The sequence below is a fragment of the Ictalurus punctatus genome, chromosome 5 (assembly GCF_001660625.3).
Source record: "Ictalurus punctatus breed USDA103 chromosome 5, Coco_2.0, whole genome shotgun sequence".
NCBI lineage: Eukaryota > Metazoa > Chordata > Actinopteri > Siluriformes > Ictaluridae > Ictalurus > Ictalurus punctatus.
In genome coordinates this window covers 32,783,130-32,807,422 of record NC_030420.2, presented here as the reverse complement: position 1 = coordinate 32,807,422, position 24,293 = coordinate 32,783,130, and the positions used below count along the sequence as shown (strand labels likewise).

At 46.6% G+C, this 24,293-nt stretch overlaps 1 protein-coding gene across 2 annotated transcripts in view; it reads left to right on the top strand.

Moving 5' to 3' along the window:
- Positions 1-23,632, top strand: part of notch2 (notch receptor 2) — a 62,701-nt gene extending 39,069 nt beyond the window's left edge. Inside the window, exons 4-34 of one of the 2 annotated variants that reach the window (XM_017468020.3) lie at positions 414-755; positions 2,243-2,365; positions 2,473-2,706; positions 3,562-3,717; positions 4,377-4,565; positions 4,683-4,796; positions 4,986-5,099; positions 5,208-5,441; positions 6,022-6,132; positions 7,112-7,304; positions 7,519-7,661; positions 8,681-8,794; positions 8,982-9,101; positions 9,202-9,354; positions 9,822-10,050; positions 10,493-10,694; positions 10,816-10,969; positions 11,139-11,323; positions 11,517-11,649; positions 11,912-12,154; positions 12,509-12,621; positions 14,007-14,539; positions 14,849-15,199; positions 15,285-15,427; positions 16,363-16,567; positions 16,983-17,061; positions 17,173-17,320; positions 17,913-18,235; positions 18,320-18,467; positions 18,548-18,645; positions 18,756-23,632. In XM_017468020.3, coding sequence (XP_017323509.1) covers positions 414-755; positions 2,243-2,365; positions 2,473-2,706; positions 3,562-3,717; positions 4,377-4,565; positions 4,683-4,796; positions 4,986-5,099; positions 5,208-5,441; positions 6,022-6,132; positions 7,112-7,304; positions 7,519-7,661; positions 8,681-8,794; positions 8,982-9,101; positions 9,202-9,354; positions 9,822-10,050; positions 10,493-10,694; positions 10,816-10,969; positions 11,139-11,323; positions 11,517-11,649; positions 11,912-12,154; positions 12,509-12,621; positions 14,007-14,539; positions 14,849-15,199; positions 15,285-15,427; positions 16,363-16,567; positions 16,983-17,061; positions 17,173-17,320; positions 17,913-18,235; positions 18,320-18,467; positions 18,548-18,645; positions 18,756-20,216 — 7,088 coding nt within the window. In that variant the 3' untranslated portion in view covers positions 20,217-23,632. The remainder of the gene's footprint in view (positions 1-413; positions 756-2,242; positions 2,366-2,472; positions 2,707-3,561; positions 3,718-4,376; positions 4,566-4,682; positions 4,797-4,985; positions 5,100-5,207; positions 5,442-6,021; positions 6,133-7,111; positions 7,305-7,518; positions 7,662-8,680; positions 8,795-8,981; positions 9,102-9,201; positions 9,355-9,821; positions 10,051-10,492; positions 10,695-10,815; positions 10,970-11,138; positions 11,324-11,516; positions 11,650-11,911; positions 12,155-12,508; positions 12,622-14,006; positions 14,540-14,848; positions 15,200-15,284; positions 15,428-16,362; positions 16,568-16,982; positions 17,062-17,172; positions 17,321-17,912; positions 18,236-18,319; positions 18,468-18,547; positions 18,646-18,755) is intronic. The other variant, XM_047155738.2, reaches the window with a different exon arrangement.
- The last annotated feature ends 661 nt before the right edge of the window (positions 23,633-24,293 follow it).

Genomic DNA, 24,293 nt, shown 5'->3' with positions numbered 1-24,293 from the left:
TGTCCTTCTGTCTCTCTGTCTATCCTTCTCTCTCCGTCTTCCTGTCTCTCTTTCCATCTTTCTCACAGTCTCTTCTCCTCTCTCTCTGTATGCCACCCTCTCTGTCTCTCTGCCTCTCTGTGTCTGTACGTCCTCTTTGTCACCTCACTGTCTTGTTCTTTTTTTTCTGTCTCTCTGTATGTCCTCTTTGTTGCCCTCTCTCTTCCCCCTCTGTTATAAATAAATAAATAAATAAAGTATTTTAAATAAACGGTATAAACTAAAAGGTCGAGTCTTAAAGTGAACACTATATGACGTGTTTAAGCAGGACGTTGAAAACGAATAGTGCAGAAACATGATTATTTTCCTGTATGACAGGGGATATCTAAGATGTGTGTGTGTGTGTGTGTGTGTGTGTGTTGTCTCTCTCCCAGGTGAGCGATGTGACCTAGTGAACAGCTGCGTCTCCTCTCCGTGCTCCAATGGCGGAACGTGTGCGTCTCTTCGTGACGGAACGTTCTCCTGCAGGTGTCCTCCCGGGTACAGCGGGCCCCGCTGCCTGAAGGACGTGGACGAGTGCACGCGCGAGCCGTCCCCGTGCCGTAACGCCGGCGAGTGCGTGAACGTCCCCGGCTCGTACCGCTGCAACTGCGCCGCCGGGTTCACGGGCTCCAACTGCGAGAAGTTGTACATGCCGTGTTCTCCGTCACCCTGCATGAACGGCGGAACCTGCAGACAGACATCCGAGACCAGCTACTGGTGCCACTGTCTTCCAGGTGAGAGCGGGGTTAGACCCGATCGCAGAGAGGATTAGCGTCACGGGTGGTTAGAGGACGATTTACACCACGGTTTTGCTAACAATCGGAACGCACAATAGACAAACTGATCAGAACCAGTCCAAAAAAGACGACACGTGGAACCAGGAAGCAGAAAAGAATCGGGTTTCCCCTGAGCGTCCCTCTGATCTGCAGCTTAACAAGCCCTGAAACATACACTCCTTCCCGGTGATACTACTGAGGGTATTTTTTTTTTTTAAAAATTCAGTATTGTTCACAGTCGGGCTGCAGTGTTCTTTCTTTAACATGCAGCTCAGCTCTCTGAATCCCGGTCTCCAGGAAGTTTCCAGCGGGTGTTTAAATTACAGCTCTGTTGCTTAAATGTGGCTAGCATTTTTAGCACCGATTTGTTGTCGTCGTCGTTACTGTCGTCGGGGAACGAACGTTTGGGTTCTGCAAAATCCTCTTCAGAACGTGTCCTCGCCACCGCCAATACAACTCCACCTTTTAATCTCCACGACTGTTCGCCGGTCTGTTCTAACAACGTTTAACATGTTGCAATATCAAAGCCGTTCCACCAAGAGCGAGAGAGAGCGGGGGAGGGGGGAGGAAATTTATAATAAAACAGGAGAGAAAAGACAATAATAATAATAATAGTAATAATAATTAAACCCCAGTTAGAAAGAGGGAATGAAATGGAAGAGAAAGAAAAATGATCATTATTATTGTTGTTGTTATTGTTGTTGTTTTTTGTTATTATGTTACAATTCAAGCGTGTTCTAAGGGAGGGAGGGAAAAATAACTATAAAACTCGCTACTGAGAGGGGAGAGGAAAAAAACGAATAAATGAAAAGAAAAGAGAAAAATCATTATTAGTAGTAGTTTCAGTATTATTACTTTTATCAGTAGTGTTAGTATTTCTAGCAGTAGTAACACCCCATCTTTAATGTGTTACATTTTTGTTTCATTTTGTGTCGGTGTGTAACCTGACCCCGAGTGTGAAGAAAGTGCTACTTATTAAATCCTTTTTTTTTTTTTTTTTTTTTTTTTTTTTTTTTTTTTGCTGTATTATTGTTGTTATTAGTGCTCACATTCAAACCGCACTTCCTTCTCCCTTTATCTCTGCGCTGAGCGCGTCACTCATGTGTTTGGAGTTCAAACACAGAAATTCCTCTTCAGGAGTTTCGAGTTTAAAGGCGAGCGCGTTGGCACGACGGGGCGGCAAGCCGTGACCGGCGTCTCCCCCGAGGCCGAGAACCCGAGCTGTGGGAAAGCGAATAACTTTAAAAAGGAAAAAAAAAAAAAACAGACGCCGCAGAGAGTGATGAATGTTTAATAAAGTGCGATTACGATTAGGATCTGATTCTCAGAGAGGGATTATAAACCACTGACATGTAGGAGTCAGTTACAGGATTTGGGTTTGATGTGATTTATTGGTGTGATAAACTGACGACTGTTTCCGTTCCTCCGTCTCCGTCTGCGGTCAGGTTTTAACGGCACGAACTGCGAGGTGAATATCGACGACTGTCCGGATCATCAGTGTCAGAACGGAGGAACCTGCATGGACGGAGTGAACACCTACAACTGCCAGTGTCCGCCCGAGTGGACCGGTACGAGCCTGTGGGATTTCTTTTCGATTTGGAAGGGATGATTGACAGATTCGACTTGTTAAGCCCTTTTTAAAGAGTAAAAGTTTATCCTTTTGACGTTCCTTCAGGTCAGTTTTGCACGGACGACGTGGACGAGTGTCGCCTGCAGCCCAACACCTGTCAGAACGGTGGCACGTGCAGCAACACGCCCGGCGGCTACACCTGCGTCTGCGTGAACGGCTGGAGCGGCCTGGACTGCTCGGAGAACATCGACGACTGCGCTGCCGGACCCTGCTCAGCCGGGTCTACCTGCCTCGACCGCGTCGCGTCCTTCTTCTGCAGCTGCCCCTTCGGCAAGACCGGTGAGTCTCCTCAGGGTCCGAATCGGAGTCGGATCCATTCTTTCGCTTCGATTCGTTAGATGCCGACCTACATAACTACTTTAAAACGCTCTCTGTATCGCTTTTTCTTTTTTTTCCCAGCGGTCCAAATTTCCAGAACTCACAGCAGCGCTACGACTCGCCGTGACACCCGTGTCTGATTCACGTCCTACACCCGAGTCGATTCAGAGTCGAATCGCTTCCTCGTGACTCTCCAGAACGCCCTCTCGATTTGTTTATCCGCATTTCCCCGTCTCATCTACTATTACACGGCACAAGAATGCGGTGTGGAAAAAAAAAAGGGGCGGGGCGTTTGTAACCCGTAGGGACGGGCGTGTCTTGCGGTCGTACCTACGGGGTCGCGGATACGTTTAGCGGTTAACTTTTTCAGAAAGTCTGTTCATTAACGCAGTTTCGGGCCGGGGTACGCCCCTTTATCCGAGAGCGAGCGCGCCGTTCCGTCTTTACACGTCGCCTCTCGAAGGACTCCCGTTAAAACTTTTTCCTTTGTGTTTAGCTAGCTCGCTTCAGGGGGTGTGTTGTGGCACGCCCTGAACGCCGTCGACCGCTGTGTCGATCGGTCGGCCTCATCCGGACACGCTGGATCAGTTCGCACTGATATACGTACATATACGTACGTCGTGTCCCAATTCGCAAATGTTGCGGTATAAAAAGTGGCGTATAAAATTGCGGTTTGGGGAAAAGTGCACCAAAATGGCACCGTGTGGCGTAACGGGGCCTGCTCGGGCTTGTTCTGTAATAGATGTTCTCGCTGATAGGATTGAGTGACTTACCGTGTGTGTGTGTGTGTGTGTGTGTGTTTCTTTCCTCATGCAGGTTTGCTGTGTCACATTGATGATGCGTGCATTAGTAACCCGTGCAGGGCGGGCTCTCAGTGCGACACCAATCCGGTGAACGGCAAATTCAACTGCAACTGTCCGTCGGGATACATCGGCAACACCTGCAACGACGACATCAACGAGTGCATCATCCGTGCGTGTAACATCTTTCTGTCTCTGTCCCTCGGCCTGTCACTTTATCTCCTTTTTATTTCCTTAGAAATTCTGTTCTTCGTTTTATCTCTCTCTCTCTCGTTCTCCCTCTCGTGACTAATCAGCACCCAGGTCGTCATCAAAGCTTCTTTAAAACGCCTTACCCGTCTCGAGGTGTCTTTGACCTCCCTGTGAACCCCTTGCAGTCAGACACAGGAGAGATAAAGGCTCCTTGTAGCTTGTCGCTTTCCATTTAAGGAACAATCAGTCATCTACAGTGTGTGTGTGTGTGTGCAGGTTTCACAGGCAAGAAGTTCAACACGTTTCCAAGAACTGAGGGGTTTTAAAAAAAAAGGAAAGAAAAAAAAGCACGCGTCCTGTTTGCTGTTCACCAATTCGCTAATAATGAAGCGAAGAGGTGTTCGGGTTTAAACTACCTGACTGTTTAACATGGAGTCCGGTTTAAAAAAAAGAACGGGGGAATTGTAGAGATTTACACTGCAGCTAGCGTGTTTGAATTCTGGATGCTGATTGGTCGATTAGTTTTCTGTCACAGCTGCTTTGTAAAGCCTCTCACCCTGACCAAGTTGTATGTTTTTCTCTTTTTTTTTTTTCTTTCCCGCGCTGTCGCTGATGGACGTTCTGCCGTGTGCCTCTCAGCTCGGGCGAACCCGTGTGAGCACGGCGGCACGTGCGAGAACACGGAGGGCTCCTTCATCTGTAACTGCGCACGCGGCTACATGGGACCTCGCTGCGAGCAGGATGTGAACGAGTGCGGCTCGAACCCCTGCCAGAACGACGCCACTTGTCTGGATCAGATCGGCGATTACACCTGCATCTGCATGCCAGGTGAGAAACACGTGCGCGCACACACACACACACACACACACGTATGCATATTGCCACGTATATTTGTTTCTTATTTTAAACACTGACCTCTCCTTGTCCGTGTGTGTGTGTGTGCAGGTTTTGAAGGAGTCCACTGTGAGATTGAAGTGGACGAGTGCGCCAGTTCACCCTGCCTCAACAGCGGAAAGTGTCGGGATCAGGTCAGCGGCTTCGTCTGCGAGTGTCTTCAGGGTGAGACACACACACACACACACACACACACACACACACACACACACACACACACACACACACGCTGAAGTACTGTTTACCAAGACTAGATGTGTTGGTATTGGTATGGGTGACTTGTGTGTTAAATGCTTTAAGTAAGTGTGTGTGTGTGTGTGTGTGTGTGTGTGTGTGTGTTTTTCTCTTCATCAGGCTTCACGGGAGAGATGTGCCAGATAGACACTGATGAGTGTGCGAGCACGCCGTGCCACAACGGAGCCAAGTGCATCGACCAGCCTAACAGCTACGAGTGCGAGTGTGCAGAAGGTACCTGTTTGATACACACCTCCTCCTGCACTCTCTCTCTCTCTCTCTCTCTCTCTCTCTCTCGTGCGCACACCGGAAACTGATCAATCAATCCCCACCGTTCTCTAGGTTTCACTGGTCCCCTGTGTTCGGAGAACGTGGACGACTGTAACCCGAAGCCCTGCCACTACGGCACGTGTAAGGATGGCATCGCCATGTTCACGTGCGAGTGTTTTCCGGGGTACATGGGGCAGATCTGCAGCGAGCAGATAAACGAGTGTCAGAGCGACCCGTGCCAGAACGGAGGGCGCTGTGTCGACCGCGTCAACGAGTACCAGTGCCAGTGCCAGCCCGGAACCTCTGGTGAGACACACAGTTCATTTTGGTGAATAATTCAGTTTGAATGTGGTTATATTTAGTGCTTTCACTCTCTCTCACTCACTCACTCACTCACTCACTCACTCACACTCACACACACACACACACACACACACACACACACACACACACACACACTCTCTCTCTCTCGTGTGTGTACACTAGTTCAGGTAATTGTGTTTAGCAGGCCCCCTGGTGGATGTTTGTAGTATTGCACTTATATTTATCCAATGCTGGGGTTTTTATAACGTTTAATTAAATAAATCTGTATGAAATTAATTTAATAAATATGGCTTCTGTTCATAAATAGGACGTGGGCGTGGACAGAGGAACGATGTAAAACAAGAGGGAAAAAACACTGAAATAAAAACAAAAGAAAAAAATACATGCCAGGATCGTATTGGTTCAAAGTAATAAATGAATGATTTGGGGGTGTGTGTGTGTGTGTGTGTGTGTGTGTGTGTGTGTGTGTGTGTGTGTGGACCCTGAAACAGGCCGTTCAGGTCTTTCTGCACGTCCGTCTCCCTCTTGATGTGAGGTTTACGTTCTCTCCGTCTCTCCACAGGTATGAACTGTGAGAACAACTACGACGACTGCGTCAGTAACCCGTGTCAGCACGGTGTGTGTGAAGATGGAATTAACAAGTACAAGTGTGTGTGCGCGCCTGGATACACAGGTACACACACACACACACACACACACACACACACACACACACACACACACACACACGCCCTTGTATACATTTACAGTTTCACATTTTATCCATAGCACACATGCCGGGCATTCCATTCATAAACACATAAGTGACAAATGTAAAATAACCTCTCTCTCTCTCCTCTCTCTCTCACTCTCTCTCTCTCTCTCACTCTCTCTTTCTTTCCCTCTCTCTCTCTCTCTCACTCTCTCTTTCTTTCCCTCTCTCTCTCTCTCTCACTCTCTCTTTCTTTCCCTCTCTCTCCTCTCTCTCAATCTCTCTCCTCTCTCTCTCTCTCCTCTCTCTCTCTCTCTCTCCTCTCTCTCACTCTCCCTCTTTCTTTCCCTCTCTCTCTCTCTCCCTCTGTCTCGCTCTCTCTCTTTCTGTCTCTCTCTCTCTTTCTCTCGCCCTTTAACTCTGCCTGCCTGTATCTATCTTGTTTTATTTCTCTCTTTCTCACACACCCACACCCTCTTTTCCTCTTTCTGCCTTATCCGTCTCTCTTTCTCTTTATTTATATCCATCCCTATTCTTCATTTGTTCTCCCTTCCTCTTTAATCTTCCCCGTCTCTCACTCTTTCTTTTTCTCTCTGTGCCTCTTTCTCGCTCCTTTCCTCTTTTTTCTGTTGTCTCTCTCTCCTCTCATTCTCTCCTTTTTGCCCTTTTTTATTTTTCATATTTTCCCTCTCTTTTTCCATCTTATCTTCCTTCTATCTCACGCTCTTTCATCCTCCCCTTTCTCAACGCCTGTTTTCCTTTCATCTCTTTCTCCTCGTTTTGTCTCTCACTCACTCCATCCATCTCTTCCTTTCACTTTCTGTCCTCCTTTCTTTTGAACTTTTATTTCTCCCTCTCTCTTCCTTGCTCTACACCCTTTCTCTCTCCATCTCTCACACTCATCCCTCCCGTGCCCCTCACTGTACCCTCTCTATCCTCATCCCGTGTCCGTGTGTCTCAGGCGAGCGGTGTAACGTGGAGATAGACGAGTGCAGCTCGAACCCGTGTCTCAGTGGAGGGACGTGTGTGGATAAAGCGAACGGGTTCGAGTGTCAGTGTCCAGCGGGGACTCACGGCCTGCTCTGCCACTCCGGAGCGGACTACTGCGCCCCGCAACCCTGCCGCAAGGGAAAGTGCGAGGAGGTGCAGAACGGGTACGAGTCTCCGTTCATCCCTCCGTCCGTCCCTCTGTTCATCCCTCCGTCCGTCCCTCTGTTCATCCTTCCGTCCGTCCCTCTGTTCATCCCTCCGTCTATCCCTCTGTTCTTCCGAGAAACATTTACCAACAGCATGATAAATAAGTCCCCTGTTGTGTGCATTTGCTCACTGTGTGTGTGTGTGTGTGTGTGTGTGTGTGTGTGTGTGTAGGTACCGCTGTGTGTGCTTACCTGGCTACGAGGGTCAGAACTGCGATCAGGAGAAAAACGAATGCGAGCCGAACCCCTGTCAGCACGGAACCTGTCTGGACTCTGTCAACAGCTACACCTGCAGGTGCCAGCTTGGCTACACTGGTGAGTGTGTGTTAGTGTGTGTTAGTGTGTGTTAGTGTGTGTTAGTGTGTGTTAGTGTGTGTTAGTGTGTGTTAGTGTGTGCGTGCACGTGTTCGCATGATTCTCCATTTTTCTATCTATTTTCTGTCTCTCTCTATTTGTCTCTATCTCTCTGTTTCTTGCTCTCTTTCTTATCTCCCTCTTTCTCTCTCTCTCTTTATGTTCCTCTCTCTTTCTCTCTCTCTCTTTATGTTCCTCTCTCTTTCTCTCTCTCTCTTTATGTTCCTCTCTCTTTCTCTCTCTCTCTTTATGTTCCTCTCTCTTTCTCTGTCCCTCTCTCTTTCTCTCTCTCTCTTTTTGTTCCTCTCTCTTTCTCTCTTTATGTTCCTCTCTCTTTCTCTGTCCCTCTCTCTTTCTCTCTCTCTCTTTTTGTTCCTCTCTCTTTCTCTCTTTATGTTCCTCTCTCTTTCTCTCTCTCTCTTTATGTTCCTCTCTCTTTCTCTGTCCCTCTCTCTTTCGCTCTCTCTCTCTTTATGTCCCTCTCTCTCTCTCTCTTTATGTTCCTCTCTCTTTCTCTCTCTCTTTATGTTCCTCTCTCTTTCTCTTTGTCCCTCTCTCTTTCGCTCTCTCTCTCTATGTCCCTCTCTCTCTCTCTCTCTTTATGTCCCTCTCTCTCACTTTGTCCTCTCTCTCTCTCTTTCTCTATCTCTCCTTATGTCCCTCTCTCTCTCTTTCTCACTTTTTCTTTCCATCTCTCCGTCTCTCTCACTCTCTTTATCTCTCTCTTCTCTTTTAATCTGTCTCTCTCTATCTGTCTATCTCTTTTTCTTACTCTCTTTATCTCCCTCTTTATCTGTCTCCCTTCCTCTCGCTCTCCCTTTCTTTTGTGTCTCACTCTCTTCTCTTTCTCTTCCTCTCTCTTTTTCTTTCCGACTCTGTCTGTCTCTCTCTCACGCTCTTTATCTCCCTCTATCGCGCTCTTTCTCCCCTTCTCTTTCAATCCATCTCTCTCTCTCTCTCTCTCTCTCTCTCTCTCTCAGGTGTGAATTGTGAGACAAACATTAACGAGTGTCAGTCGAACCCCTGTGAGAACAAGGGCACCTGCGTCGATGGAATTAACAGCTACACCTGCCGCTGCCCTCTGCCTTACACAGGTACGGAGATAGAACACTTACTGCCGTTAATACTTCCTGATGAAGGACGTGATTGGGCTTCGAGAGTGAATGTCACGACGTCCATACAGAGAGTCCTAGAGAGTCAGAATCAACTTCGCTATAGTCTAACAGCAAGCTTCCTTTATAGGCTTCCTTTATTCTCACGCTTGTCCTTACTGTCTCATAGGGAGTCACTGCGAGGAAGAGTTAGTGCCGTGTGCAGCTCAGCCGTGTCAGAGAGGAGGCACGTGTCAGCCGTCGCTGGATTACACCTCCTACACGTGCAAGTGTCCCAGTGGCTGGCAAGGTCAGTGTGCTGACTGGGAGGAACATATTCTTACTGAGTGGCTTTTTAGTAGGTATTAAAGTCTGTGTGTGTGTGTGTGTGTGTGTGTGTGTGTGTGTAGGAGCCCGGTGTACGGAGGACGTGGACGAATGCAAGAAGAACCCGTGTCTGAACGGAGCTCACTGTCTGAACAATCAAGGCAGCTACGAGTGCAGATGCCAGCCCGGGTACAGCGGAGTGAACTGTCAGACTAACATCGACGACTGCAGCTCCAGTCAGTACACACACACACACACACACACACACACACACACACACACTTCTGATTGGTCGGAAGGTACCACTGGTTAACTCTTGATTCCGATTGGTCAGGAAGGTACTACTGGTTTACTCTTCATTCCGATTGGTCGGAAGGTACCACTGGTCAACTCTTGATTCCGATTGGTCGGAAGGTACCACTGGTTAACTCTTGATTCCGATTGGTCAGAAGTACTACTGGTTAACTCTTGATTCCGATCAGTCGGAAGGTGTTAACTAATGAATACGTTATCGTTTCTATAGTAACAACTTGGGGGCGGGGGGTATTAGCATGATATTAGCATGGATTTAGATTAAAAAACACTCTGGGGATGTGCTGTTATATAATATATATATATATATATATGAAAATAATCAACTTTATGAGTGTGATGTAATCTTCGTACTACCGCGTCTCTCTCTCTCTCTTTTTTTTTTTAAAAGACCCCTGTATCAACGGAGGCTCGTGCGTCGACAAAGTGGGCCGGTTCTCGTGCGAGTGCAGGCCGGGTTTCTACGGCGAGCGATGCGAGAAGGAGGTGAACGAATGCGAGAGCTCCCCCTGCAGGCACGGAGGAACCTGCACTGACTTTGTCAACAGCTACACGTGCCAGTGTCAGCCCGGCTACGACGGCATCAACTGCGAACGCAACATCCCCGAATGCACCGAGACGTAAGCACCGTCCACTTTTAATTCACGCCGTAAAACGAGTGCGTTTTAAATATTGTATCGTCTATCGTCCAAAAAAATACTGTATACATCACTCTGCAGAAATCTTGGAGGCAAGTTGTACTGATGTTTATTAAAAAGCAGAGTTCTTCCTCCAGATATCGACTTCGTTTAGTTTATTAATGTTTACTGCTCTTTATAGCATTTTATTTTTTATGTAGAAATGTTTATTTTCATTCATTTTGAAGGGGTCTAAGCTTTAGAACCTTTTTTTTTTGCGTGCATGCATTTCCTGTGATGACTGTATTTGGATAAAATCAATATATTGTCACCATATTTATTATTATTGGGAATTTATTGTTGTGTATCAGAAAGTGATTATAGTGCTGATGAGTACTTTTGTGCCTGATAAGTATGTGTGTGTCTCTCTCTCTCTCTCATGCAGCTCATGTCTGAATAACGGCACGTGCGTGGACGGTATAAACCAGTTCATCTGCCGATGTCGTGCAGGGTTCACCGGCACGTTCTGCCAGTACGAGATTAACGAGTGTGAATCGCAGCCGTGCTTAAATGGAGGCACCTGCACGGATGGCCTGGGAACCTTCCACTGCACCTGTCCTATGGAATACACCGGCCGACTCTGCCGGGTACACACACACACACACACACACACACACACACAGAAGTATTTCCTATGTATATTGTGCTTACATATATATTGTACACCTGATAATGTTTGTGTTTTTTTTTCTTTGTGTGTGTTTGTAGTCGATGGCGGATCTGTGCAGAAACATCCAGTGTAAGAACGGCGGAGAGTGTGTGCAGCAGGAGACGGCGTGGCGATGTCGGTGTCCTCAGGACTGGAGCGGCCTCTACTGTGACATCCCCAACATCTCGTGCCAAAACGCCGCCAACAAGAAAGGTCCGTTTAGATGATCTGCGAATCGAGAACACTGTCGCTTTAAAATTGATCAGTAAAATGATTTAATAAGACCACCGAGATATAAAAAGATAGAAAGAAGGAAAGAAAAACAAGCCTGTGCTGAGATCTAATGGTTAGTTAATGTGTGTGTGTGTGTGTTTCTTTTCAGGTGTAGCAGTGGAGCAGCTGTGTCTGAACGCCGGAGTGTGTGTAAACAAGGATAATACACACTACTGCTCGTGTCAGGTGGGCTGGACTGGCAGCTACTGTGAGATAGGGATCGACGAGTGTCTGTCCAGTCCCTGCAGGAACGGAGGGGTGTGTGTGGACTACCAGGGAGGATACGACTGCCAGGTAAAAAAACACAAACACACTTTACACCGTTATTTATTATTCGTGTTATCAGACCTCCTTCATCATATTTACACTTCAACACCTTTCTGTAACAAGAAGCAGGGTGAGTTTGTTGTGATATTATATGGCTGTATGTCTCTCTCTCTCTCTCTCTCTCTGTCTCTCTCTCTCTCTCTCTCTTTCTCTTTCTCAGTGTAAGCCCGGGTATCAGGGAGTGAACTGCGAGTACGATGTGAATGAGTGTCAGTCGAACCCGTGTCGTCATGGAGGCACCTGCATCAACCTGGTGAACCACTTCTACTGCTCCTGCCCACCTGGAACCAAAGGTACCCAGCACACACACACACACACAGAGGTGTACTGGAGTGCGACAGTCAGTAAAGAGCATCAGTCTGATACCAGGTGTTGGTGTCAGATCAATATTAGCATGGATTTAGATAATAACCAATCAGAATCAAGAATCCAGCAGCACTGTGTATTCGAAGCTCGGAGCGCTGGTGTCGGACTTGTGTCGAAAATGAAGATTGTCCGTCATTCTTGTTTGTATTTATCGTAGATCTGTGTATCGTTTTTGTGCCCGTCTCTCAGGCCAGCAGTGCGAGGAGGACGTCGACGAGTGTGCAGTGGAGTCCGGCCCGCCCTGTTTGAACGGCGGTCGCTGCGTGGACGGTATCGGTCACTACGAGTGCGTGTGTCCTCCCGGTTTCACCGGCGAGCACTGTGAAGGAGACATCAACGAGTGCCGCCCGTCTCCGTGCCACAAGTCCGGCAGCCTCGACTGCGTCCAGCTAGCCAACGACTTTCAGTGCCGCTGTCGTCTTGGTTACACCGGTGAGACCGTCTTTCATCTTTTATTTTTAAACTTAATCCGGTTTTAAAATATATTGGTTTTCACCAATATCTTTTTCCTTATTTCTGGAAAATGTAACCGTTCGACACAGCGTAGCTTCCATCATGGGAGTCATCTGTCGTTCAAGGCAGAAATGAACACGGTGTTTAGCAGCAGCCAATGAAAATAGAGTGGAGGCGGGGCTTACTACTGCGCCTTCAGTTTAGTAACTAGCGGAAACGTGGTTGGTTTGGGTTCTTAACGAATTATTTATTTAGTGAAATGCACAATTATGTGATCTCATTGTTATTGTGTGTGTGTGTGTGTGTGTGTGTGTGTGTGTGTCCGTCCTGTAGGTCATCTTTGTGAGTCGATGGTTGATCTTTGTCAGTCGAAACCCTGCCACAACGGAGGCCAGTGCTCCATGAACATGAGCTCAGTCCATGGATACAGCTGCACCTGTCTACCTGTAAGTGTGTGTGTGACTTTATCTATTACACAATTAAACCCAATAACAAGACAGTTTTAATAAAAGCTCATCATTAAGCAGTCACGGTTTCAGGGGAATTCAATTCTTTTTTTTTTTTTCTGTCTTGCTCAGATTCTTTGCTCTGCTCTTCTTTTTTGTCTGCATGCTATAAAATGGCTTCTTCTCTAACCATTGCTTGTTGTCTCCCTTTCCTCACGCCTGCACTAAAAGGGAGAGGGCCAACATAGATCAGGTAAAAAATAAAAAATCAGAGCTCTCTCTCTGAGTCTGAAACACTGAACGCTCTCCGTTCCGGCTTCTCTTCGTTCGGAGCTGAACGTTGGGACGGTTTGCCTTGCCTGTGTGCGATTTATTTATTTATTTATTCATTCATTCATTCATTCATTCATTCATTTGTTTATTTATTTATTTATTTATGTCTTGTAAAGGCGATATATAAAGGAAACCTGCCCTGCTAAGAGTAAATACCCGTCTTCTTAGATGACGAGTAGGTGTACACACTACCGGTCAAAAGTTTGTGGACACTGGACTGAAACGTTCTCATGATGTTAAAAACCTTTTGATCCGAAGGCGTGTGATCAAATGACTGAAATCGGTGTCTTAGACAAAAAAATATAATCGTGCCGACGTCTTCGTTTCTTTCGTTAGAAAACAAAAATTTTAATTACGAATGAATCTTTTTTTTTTTTTTTTAAACGGACGACACGGAGCGGAATATTCCTGAAAAGCAGCCGATAAGAGTCCGGCGTCGGTGGGAACTCCTTTAATACTGTTTAAAAACCATCTCGGGGAAATTCCTCACGAAATCGCTGGAGATAACGCCGGGAATACATTTCCGGACACTCTAGGCAGAAACGGCGTCGACTTTGAAGATGCGAAAATGATTCTTTATTTTTGATTTTTTATTTATCACAACATAATTCCCATTGGGTTACTCCAGAGCTTTGATGACTTTATTATTATTCTAAAATGTGGGGAAATAAATAAAGAATGAGTGTGTGTAAACGTTTGACAGGTAGTGTACGTCGTAGTGTAGTGTGTATGTGTGATGGCTAAGGGGTGGGGCGATTATGGCAGAAATATCATATCACGATACTTGAAGAAAGGGATGTGACGGTGAGGAAATTTTCCCTCTTTTTCCCCCTCGCTTTTAAATCGTGTTTCATAGAAACGTCTTCTGGTATCGTGATGATATTTTCGTGATATCGTCCCAGTTCTTAATATCCTGCGATCTGACAATATTAATCACGGTATTGTTATCGATACGGTATTATCGTCATCACCATATCGCCTAGCCTTAGTGGTGAAACTTCCATTCTCTGTATGAAACTATTTACTGTTTTACGTTTTTAACTCTCTCTCAGGGCTTTACGGGCTCCAACTGTGGCGAGCACGAGGGCTACACCTGCGCCAACCTGCGCTGTCAGAACGGCGGACACTGCCAGACGTCCCCCTCCGGCCGTCTGCAGTGCGTCTGCCCGTCCGGCTTCTCGGGCCCACAGTGCGAGAACGAAAATCCGTCCTGTTCGTGCCAAAACGGAGGCGTGTGCATGAAAGACTTGCACAAACCTTACTCGTTCTTTTGCCGCTGCCCGGACGGCTACAGCGGAGAGCACTGCCAGATCAGAGTCGGTTCCATGTCCTGCCCTTATTTGGAGTGTGAGGTTCGCCGCGGCGACAAGGTGTGCGACCCACAGTGTAAGAACGCGGAGTGCGATTGGGACGGAGGAGACTGCACGCTGCGCCGGCTCCGCCCATGGGACAACTGCACCGCCTCTGTGTCGTGCTGGAAGTTCTTTCATAACGGCCGCTGCGACCCCGAGTGTGACAACGCCGGCTGCCTCTTTGACAGCTTCGAGTGCCAGAAGAGCTCGCCGGCCACGCCTGGCGCGTGCAAGTACGTACCCACAGCGCCACCCAGAGGTGCTGATTATATATATATGGAACTGTTGAGCCAGGCGTTCAGGCAGTTTGAGCAGCAGATCAACAAACGGTGACAAACGTGTAAAAGTTTTACAGTTTCAACAAGTACCGTTTTGTACTGTTTTTTTAAATATTTTATTATTATTATTATTATTATTCCTGCAAACATTTTTAATGGTTTTTAACTAATTGCGCTCTCGTTTGGCGTAATCTGTCATTACGGCACAACCAAATATGGTACTGATGTAGCTTTATCTGTCACTCTCGCCTCATCGCTCCGCAGGTATGACCGGTACTGCCGCGACCACTACCAGAACGGCCACTGTAACGAGGGCTGTAACACCGAGGCGTGTGGCTGGGACGGGTTAGACTGCTCCACCGACAAGCCGCCTCAGCTGGCGGAGGGCACGCTGGTCATCGTGGTGCTGCTGCAGCCCACGGAGCTGCTGGGAGATATAAAGGGCTTCCTTCGCTCACTGGGCTTGCTGCTTCACACCAACCTGCGCCTCAAGTTCAACGATCAGCAGGAGCCCATGGTCTATCCGTATTACGGCAACGGACACGACGACTTGCACGCCGGCGCATCCAACGGGAAACGACTCGGCAAGAGGGAGGTGCCGACGGAGGTTATTGGGTACGTTTTCTGAAACGGTAACAATTTAGCCAAAAAGTCTTGAAACTGCGTGGATCTAATGGGATGTGTTGCTGGCTCTGTCCAGGTCGATGGTGTATCTGGAGATCGATAACCGTCAGTGCACTCAGGCATCCAGCGAATGTTTCTCCAACACCGACCTGGCTGCCTCGTACATCGCGGCCGAAGCCCTCGAAACCAAGCTGCATTATCCCCTTTTCTCTGTGGACAGTATGTCAGGCCTCGGGTTTTATAAACTCTACTACTTTTGCATTCGTTTTTGTTTATTTTTGTCTTGCTGTGATTTAATCATCTCTAAAAAAAAAATCATGCAACATCGTACGGTATAACAGCAGCGTTAATCATGCAACATAGTACGGTACAACAGCAGCGTTAATCATGCAACATCATGCGGTACAACAGCAGCGTTAATCATGCAACATCATGCGGTACAACAGCAGCGTTAATCATGCAACATCATGTGGTATAACAGCAGCGTTAATCATGCAACATCATGCAACATCATGTGGTATAACAGCAGCGTTAATCATGCAACATCATGCAACATCATGTGGTATAACAGCAGCGTTAATCATGCAACATCATGCAGTATAACAGCAGCGTTAATCATGCAACATCATGCGGTATAACAGCAGCGTTAATCATGCAACATCATGTGGTATAACAGCAGCGTTAATCATGCAACATCAAGCGGTATAACAGCAGCGTTAATCATGCAACATCAAGCGGTATAACAGCAGCGTTAATCATGAAACATGTGGTATAACAGCAGCGTTAATCATGAAACATCATGCGGTATAACAGCAGCGTTAATCATGAAACATCATGCGGTATAACAGCAGCGTTAATCGTGCAACATCGTGTGGTATAACAGCATTTGAATATAATTATGTCCTTAAAATACCTCTAATAGATAAAACAGTTGTCAGATGTAGTGTTTACTATTTTGTTGATTTTTAAAAATATATCATTCTTAGTGTTTTGTGGTTGCTATCCAAATGCATTTTATTTACATTACACTGAATTATTATTATTATTATTATTATTATTTTTAATGATGTGGTTATATTATGTATTTAGAGATAATATTTATTACAATAAACAAAAAAATATAACGATTGTTGTGTTAATGCTCTCTCCTCCAGGCGTCCCACCCCCTAAAGGGCCTGACCAATCTCTCCTCTACCTGGTCGCCGTGGCAGCCGCCATCATCCTGCTTATCCTGATTTTGGGCGTTTTGGTCGCCAAACGTAAACGCAAGCACGGCGTCCTCTGGCTGCCGGACGGCTTCCTGGCCAAGAAGGACAGCAAGCGGAGAGAGCCTGTTGGTCAGGACGACTTCGGCATGAAGTGAGTTGGGGAGGTTATTTATTTATTTAATTATTTATTTGTATACGGTTATAGATTTCTTTTTGTTATAGGGTTATAGAAACCAGCAGGAATAGCTGATAACTCCTTGATGTCATTAAAAAAAAAAACAGGTTAATATCCAACAAAGGAACCTTTTCAAGAACATTAGAGGTGTTTCCACTGCCAATTTTATCTCCTGGGCCACAGTTCTCGGAACCTTTTTAGTTCCCGCTCATAATTACGAGTACTTTTATGCTGATCAGGAACTAACTGGGCAGAGCCTGATGGTCTGCTTTTTATATCTGAGTTTTTACAACAAAGCGAAATAATAACATGGTTAAAAAAAACACTATACATGTAATCTGAAGCATGCCATTCCTCGCGTCATGGTTTTTTGTCCCTGCTGTTCTTATAGGAGCCTGCAGAAGTCACAGATGGACGGAAGTTCTGGTCATCACTGGCCCGAGGAGGAACTTCGGCCCAAGAAGCCAAGGGTGAGAGGGACACACTCACGTCTGCGTTCACACACTCCGATGATGATGATAGAGTATTTAAGACATTTATTTTCTATCTTTCTCTGTTTCCTCTCTCTCTCTCTCTCTCAGTTGGAAGATAAGCCGTTGTTGGGAGTGGACACAGGAGTGGATCGTCGTGAGTGGACCCTGCAGCACCGTAAAGCTGCCGATATCACCCTCACCCCACCTCAGGCCGATATGGACATGGACTGTCTGGACGTCAACGTGAAAGGACCCGGTAATTACCCGTTTAAAAATAAATACAAACAACGTGTATTACAGTGTGTGCATATGTAGTTTCGGGTGCCAGTTTATTAGATACTACCTAAGTATCCTAAGGAAGATGTCTAAAGCAGTAATAAGCAGAAAATAAATGCCAGTGTAAACACGGATAATGTAACAGGAAAAGTATTAAAATGCAAACACCAATTTTCCACATCTGTCAACTGCCCATGGGACCGTAAAAAAAATAATAAAACTAATAAAATGTTAAATATTAAAGGATTTGAGTGTGAAAATGGTGACTGTAGCAACTTTTTAAAAATAATTTTAAAACCCGTTATAGAATTAAACGTGCAACAGGTACTTATAGTGTTATTACATCATAAAATCTAGGAGCCAGTTAGATTGCGATATGCAAATATGAGCCATGTGACAACACTTTAAAAGAAAGAAAAAAATGGGGGGTGGAGCTTGTCGGATTGAGGATGTTTTCAATTTGCATATGCATAGAAAATCGATTTCTTGATGAGGTTAGAAGCTTGTTGTCTGGTTCATAATTTTTTTTCCCCCTTTCTCTCTCTCTCTCTCTCTCTCTCTCTCTCTCTCAGATGGTTTCACTCCTCTGATGCTGGCGTCTCTGCGGGGCGGCAGCAGTCCCGAGTGCGTCAGCGTCTTAGCCGAGGAGGAGGAGGAGAGCGGTGCCGACGAGCCAGGCACGAACATCATCAGCGACCTGATCTCCCAGGGTGCTACGCTCAACGCACAGACGGAGCGCACGGGCGAGACGGCTCTCCACCTGGCCGCCCGCTACGCCCGCGCCGACGCCGCCAAGAGGCTGCTGGACGCCGGTGCCGACCCCAACGCTCACGACAACATGGGCCGCACGCCGCTGCACGCGGCCATCGCCGCCGACGCACAGGGAGTCTTCCAGGTTAGAGAAAGGCCACGAAGAACACGCGCTAACATGAAGACCTTTCCATCTGTTTACTTACTTTTACACACCGCTCCGTTTTAGATCCTGATACGTAATCGCGCCACGGAGCTGGATTCCAGGATGAACGATGGAACGACTCCTTTAATCCTGGCAGCCAGATTGGCCGTGGAGGGCATGGTGGAGGAGCTGGTGCACTGCCACGCCGATGCAAATGCTGTGGACGACCACGGTAGGGGACACACTCACACATACTCACTGGATCTATCTTCTGAATCATGTAAACTGACGGTGAGGTAATTATCTGTACAGGTAAATCGGCTCTGCATTGGGCTGCTGCCGTGAACAATGTGGAGGCCACGCTGGTGCTGCTGAAGAACGGCGCCAATCGAGACATGCAGGACAACAAGGTGAGCGTCTGCGTGCCAGTCAGCCTTTAAACACCAAACATTACCAAAATCAGCAGGTCTTTGTTGGATTCTGAGTTTTGTTTTTTGTGTGTGTTTTTTTTTTTGTTCAGGAGGAGACGCCGTTGTTCTTGGCGGCGCGCGAAGGCAGTTTCGAGGCGGCTCAGGTCCTCCTGGATCACTACTCCAACCGTGACATCACTGATCACCTGGACCGGTTGCCACGCGATACGGCTCAGGAACGCATGCACCACGACATCGTTCGGCTGCTCGACCAGTACAATCTCGTGCACAGCCCGCATTCTGGATCGAACCATGTAGGAAACGGTGGGGGTGGACACCCCTCCATGGTCTGCACCGGTAACGGGGTCATTGGCATGCGACAGGGACAACAAAACAAGAAGAACCGGCGTGGCGGCGGAGCCGCCAAACTCACCGGCCCTAATGGTGCTGGGGGCGGAGTCAAAGATCTGAAGGAGATGAAGTCAAAACGGAGGAAGAAACCAGCCGGAGGAGAAGCGACAGGATTGGCTGCGTCCAGCGGTAACAACATAGCAACCGTGACCGCTAACACTAACAGCACCAAGGGCGTGACAACCGCCGGCACGGGTGCTCTTTCAGAAAGCTCGGTCACGATGTCGCCGGTGGATTCGCTAGAATCGCCGCATTCGTACACGACGGATGCCGCAGGAGCTGCCAACATGGCCAAATCACCTCCGCTGATGACCAGCCCCTCGACCCGCCCCTTCCTGCCTCCCGTCAGCCACATGCTAGGGCAGCAGCAGAGCTGGGTTGGCGTGGCTAAGCACGGCTACGCCTCCCCCCACATTTTCAGCCACATGATTTCCCACCAGATGGCGCCGGCACACTCGGGCCTGCCGCAGCACCATCATGGCTCGGGGATCCTGGGGCCCGTGAACGTCTCCGTGAGCCGAGAGCAGCTTCCGTCGATTGTCACCTTCCAGATGATGGCCTCCAGAAACCAGGCACTTCTCAAATCAAACCAGCAGGGGGCCATGCAAGCGAGTCAAACCCAGACCCAGGGCCTTAACCACATGCACTGCGGCCAGGAGATGATGTATCCCATGCAGGAGCCCGGGCTACAGCACGGCATCCCACACCTGCATGGCCACGCCCATAACATCGCAGAGCCTCAGGTGAGGCAGCTGACACCGTACCACCAGCAAATGCAGAGCCCTGTGGATAAATACCCGACTCCTCCATCGCACCGCAGCTACGCCAGCGGCGCCGGGTCAGAAGCGGTAGCGACCCCGGGTCAGGGCTCTGAGGTCACGACCCCAGGTCATGGAGCGCTGCCCTCTAGCGAGCACCCGTACCTGACGCCGTCGCCCGAGTCGCCCGATCCCTGGTCCTCCTCCTCGTCGCCTCACTCGCATTCAGACTGGTCTGATGTAACCACGAGCCCACACGGCGCGCTGCATACGCACGCCGTGCACCCTCACACACACGCACACACTCACGTTCCAGAGCAGGCTCCTCTGCTGCAGCCGCAGCCCTCGCAGCCAGCGCAGCCGGCGCAACAGCAGCAAGCCTGCAGCAGCGTGTACGCGTAATAATGCCGAGGAACTGCTCGTCGCTGTGTCTTAACCCAACTGTGGTGTTTATATGCAATTTAACTTCATAAATGGAGCTTTATCAGCATAAATCTATCTCCTGGATCTTTAAGAGATGCACATTCTCTCTCTCTCTCTCTCTCTCTCTCTCTCTCTCATACACACTGCTCTGTCTTTTATTTTATACACTATGCAGATAGTCACCTACCAGCGGTGTTTATATGCAATCGGTAACCCTCTTCTATCCGACGATGTGGATATGAAGCGTTCTCCTGATGCTCGGGACTGACAAAGTCTTCAAAACCCTGTTTACACTTGCTCACGTCGTAGGTCTTGGATCTGGATATGGATCGGATCACGGAAAGATGTCGTGTAGTCAAATACGCGTCTCCAGGTAGCCATGCTTCCAGCTACGTTATGCCGGTGGGGCTTGCTCGGGGGGTGGGGGATCGGGGGAGATCATCAATTTGCATGTCGGACCTTTCATACGGGGAGCAAATCTAAATATCTCAAAGGCGTTTCTACGAAGACAATCCGTGTGCACGGCCATACGTTTCTATCTATAGCGTCCCCGTCCTTTAGACGCGTGAGACGAGTGTAACAACGGCGCAACCGGAGGACTGCCGATGAATTACGTCAGCGAATCAGCCGTTTCTCGGAGTGTCTGTGGACAATCATTAAAACAAAAAAAAAAAGTGAGCGCAAAGACGATGAGCTGGACTTAAGCGTTTCCACTTGTCGGCCATTTTTTTTTCTCTTCTTTAAAACCTTGAAGGAAATCTGATCTTAAATAAAGTGCAACCACTCTGTTTTCCTGCTCTGTTTTTTTTTATTTTATTATTTTTTTAAAATAAATATTGCTGTTTCCAAAGCTTATATATCGTTAGTGATGGACTTACTAACCATTGTAATTTTTTTTTTTTTTTTAATGTAATGGGTCATGGTTACATTTGAGCTAAAACTGCCTTGTGTTGTTGTCGTCGTCGTCGTCGTTGTTTGTTCTACACTGTGCACGTCCAGAACCTGTCTCGCAGTGTCGCTTCTCCTTTGTCTCAGTTACAGCAGGAATTCTCAGAGCTTCTGTTGTTGCTAGTGTCCTCGTTTTATTTCGTCGAGTTATACCCACGGTGTCACGGCGTGGGCTCTGATTTAACCTCGCCGTGGTCTCTAACGGAGATGTTGCTTTATCGTGATATGTCGATGGCCTTGAGGTTGTGATCCAGTGTAGGAAAATGACTGCCTTGTGTTTGAAATGACCGTTCGATGATGATGATGATCACTGACTGTGCTCTGTTCGGGAGAAACTGCCAAATTCGAGTGTGTGTGTGTGTGTGTGTATTCGGAGAAGGAAATCCCTTGATTGCGTTTCTTCACACTAGCAAGCGACGAATCCACGAGGAATACCCAAAACCCACCGAGTTGTTTGGTTTGATCGACATCGATATTTCCCAACCCAGAGAGTAGTAAAGGAGTTAAACTCTCCGTGTCGTGCTGTTGTAGGAAAATAATCGACTCCGGGGTGACGTGATGAAGCGGAGTCACTGTAACCACTCCGAAGAAATGTTTTATTCCTCGTACCGTTTTTATTTAAAGAATTTGTTGTTTGTTTTTTCTCGTGTTACTGAGGAACCACAAAAACCACGGGGGAAAAAAAATTCTGTTCTTTCCCCGTTACAGCCCGAGCGCCGACTCCTTCCTTCCTTCCTTCCTTCCTTCCTTCCTTAAACGTCTCCTTACAGAAAACTTCCCCACGTAGGACGATTGTCCGTCGTACCTGCGAAGTCCCCACGAACGGGCTGTTACTATAGAGACGATATCGCGCATCAACGAATATAACGAGCTAACGAGCACCTTAATGTAAGTAAAGCTGCGCTACTATCACAGCCGCTGTTTGTAGAAAATGAATTACTCAACACCGCCTTGTGACCAATCAGAATCCAGGAATCATACAAGTCGTACAAGTAGACTACATTTATATTGATTGTTGAAATTATTGTGATTTTTAAAAAAAAAATAGCTAGACAGGCCACGCCCAGAAGCCAGACCTGGAGTGTCAGCGATTTGCCCGTTGATGGTGGTGATCGTATTGCGGACCGTGTTGATCCGAGCGTGAGGACGTTGGCGTGAAATCAGTGTTGCACTTTTTTGTTTCCTTTTTTTTTTTTTAAGTTGAATCTTACACGGAGGAAAAGAAAAGAGTTAAAAACCTAAAGTTAGTGATGAGTTTAAACCGTCAGTAATTAACGCGGTGCGGTATTTAATCAGCGGAGGAGCGGATTCCGACGGCCGTCTTTGATCTGGTAAATACTTCAGTCTTAGTTTTTCGCCTTTTTTTCCTCCCACGGAATATTGTACAGTACCGAATATTGTAATCGTCGCTCATATATATTTTTATCCTGTCGATTGTTTTGTTTTTTTTTTGTTGTTTTTTTTTTCCCTTTTAGTAACTTTTTTTCATGTTTTAAATAATGTTGCCTTTTTTTTAATTATTATTATTACGATCTATCTATCTATCTTTGTGCTCAGCGATTTATTAAAAAAAAAAACCCTGCCTTCAAATTTTTTAGTATTTTTTAAAATCTAAATTTTTTTTTAAAACTTCTTTTGTTTAAGCAGAGCTTTATAAACCTGATCGATACAATCATAACTATGTCGTTGTTTTTTTTTTTGTTTGTTTGTTTTTGTTGTTGTTTGTTTTTTTTTTACTCATCGTAGCCATTTAGTGTCCTGAACACCAAATGACTGATTTTTTTTTTTTTTTTTTTTTTTTTTTTTTTTTTTTTTTAAAGAACCAAAAGTTGTTTGTTTTTTTTAAAACCGAAGCTGTCTTCTTGGTGATTTGCATTGCCGTTTATCTACAGATTTTAACAGGTCATTATATCATCATTGTATCACACACTTATAATAAGTTCTGGTGTTAATGGTGAAGAATGTCATGTTATCACACTCGTTCTCTTTTATGGCACTTAAACCACTGTCTGATTTCTCTCTCTCTCTTTGTCTCACTCTTTATCTCTCTCTCTCTCTCTCTCTCTCTCTCTCTCTCTCTCTCTCTCTCTCTCTCTCTCTGCTCGTTGAATGATGATTTTTATCTGAACTCCGAGAGCAGCACGTGTCCCTGTGGGTAAACATTGTATTTTTTTTTATTTTGTTTATTTTTATTTTTAAAATATATATATATATATAAGTGCTGTACATAGAACATACTTTCCTTTCCTCTGTTCATCTAATAGACACCTATTCTGCTGTTGCTATATGAAGCCTTTCATCTTGTTCGTAGAAGGACTTTTTTTTTTTTTTTTTTTTTCCTCTCGTGTGTGTGTGTGTGTGTGTGTGTGTGTATACAGAACAAACTTTGTGTAGCTCAAACCAAGCAAACGTGCAGACGATGCCAATAAAGATGATGAAATACGCCATTTTTCTCTGTTGGTGTGCTCTTGTGATGTTTCGTCTGCTTCACTCATTAAATACCGTCCGTCTGTAAAGCCGAAAGAGCGAAAAGTTTCATTTGTTAAAGTGTGAAGATGCAGGTGTGTATCTTCTGCACGTTCACAATCGGCTCAAAAAGGACTCGCGGGCCGCGCCTCCTTTAATGGGACTGACGGACGAAGACGCGCCTCCTTTAATGGGACTGACGGACGAAGACGCGCCTCCTTAACATAAAAATATTCAATAAAAATAAGAAACGGTTCACGATATAAAAAAAGGGTGGAAGGATAAAGTGACGAGTAATGTAAAGAGTAGGGTTAGTGTCGATGCTTGTCAATCCAGGCCTGTGACGTGTGCGTTTTCTAGAGTCGCGCGCAGTGTACCGATTCTCTAATCTTTGTCTGTAAGATGCTTTGGTAGCCTTTATACTCTTAGGAACATCATATCTTGCCTTTGAGCTTCAGGGTCTCCAGATTTAAATGCCACGGAGCGAGCACGTAGACTGTGGCGGACCTGTGCAGTAATCCGGGGCTTCTGATTGGGATATGTGCAGATGGTCTTCTGGGGTATGATATTTTCTATGCATGTACTGATGTAGGCTGTAACAGTTGACGCACATTCATCAATGTTAACTGTGGAATCCTGCCG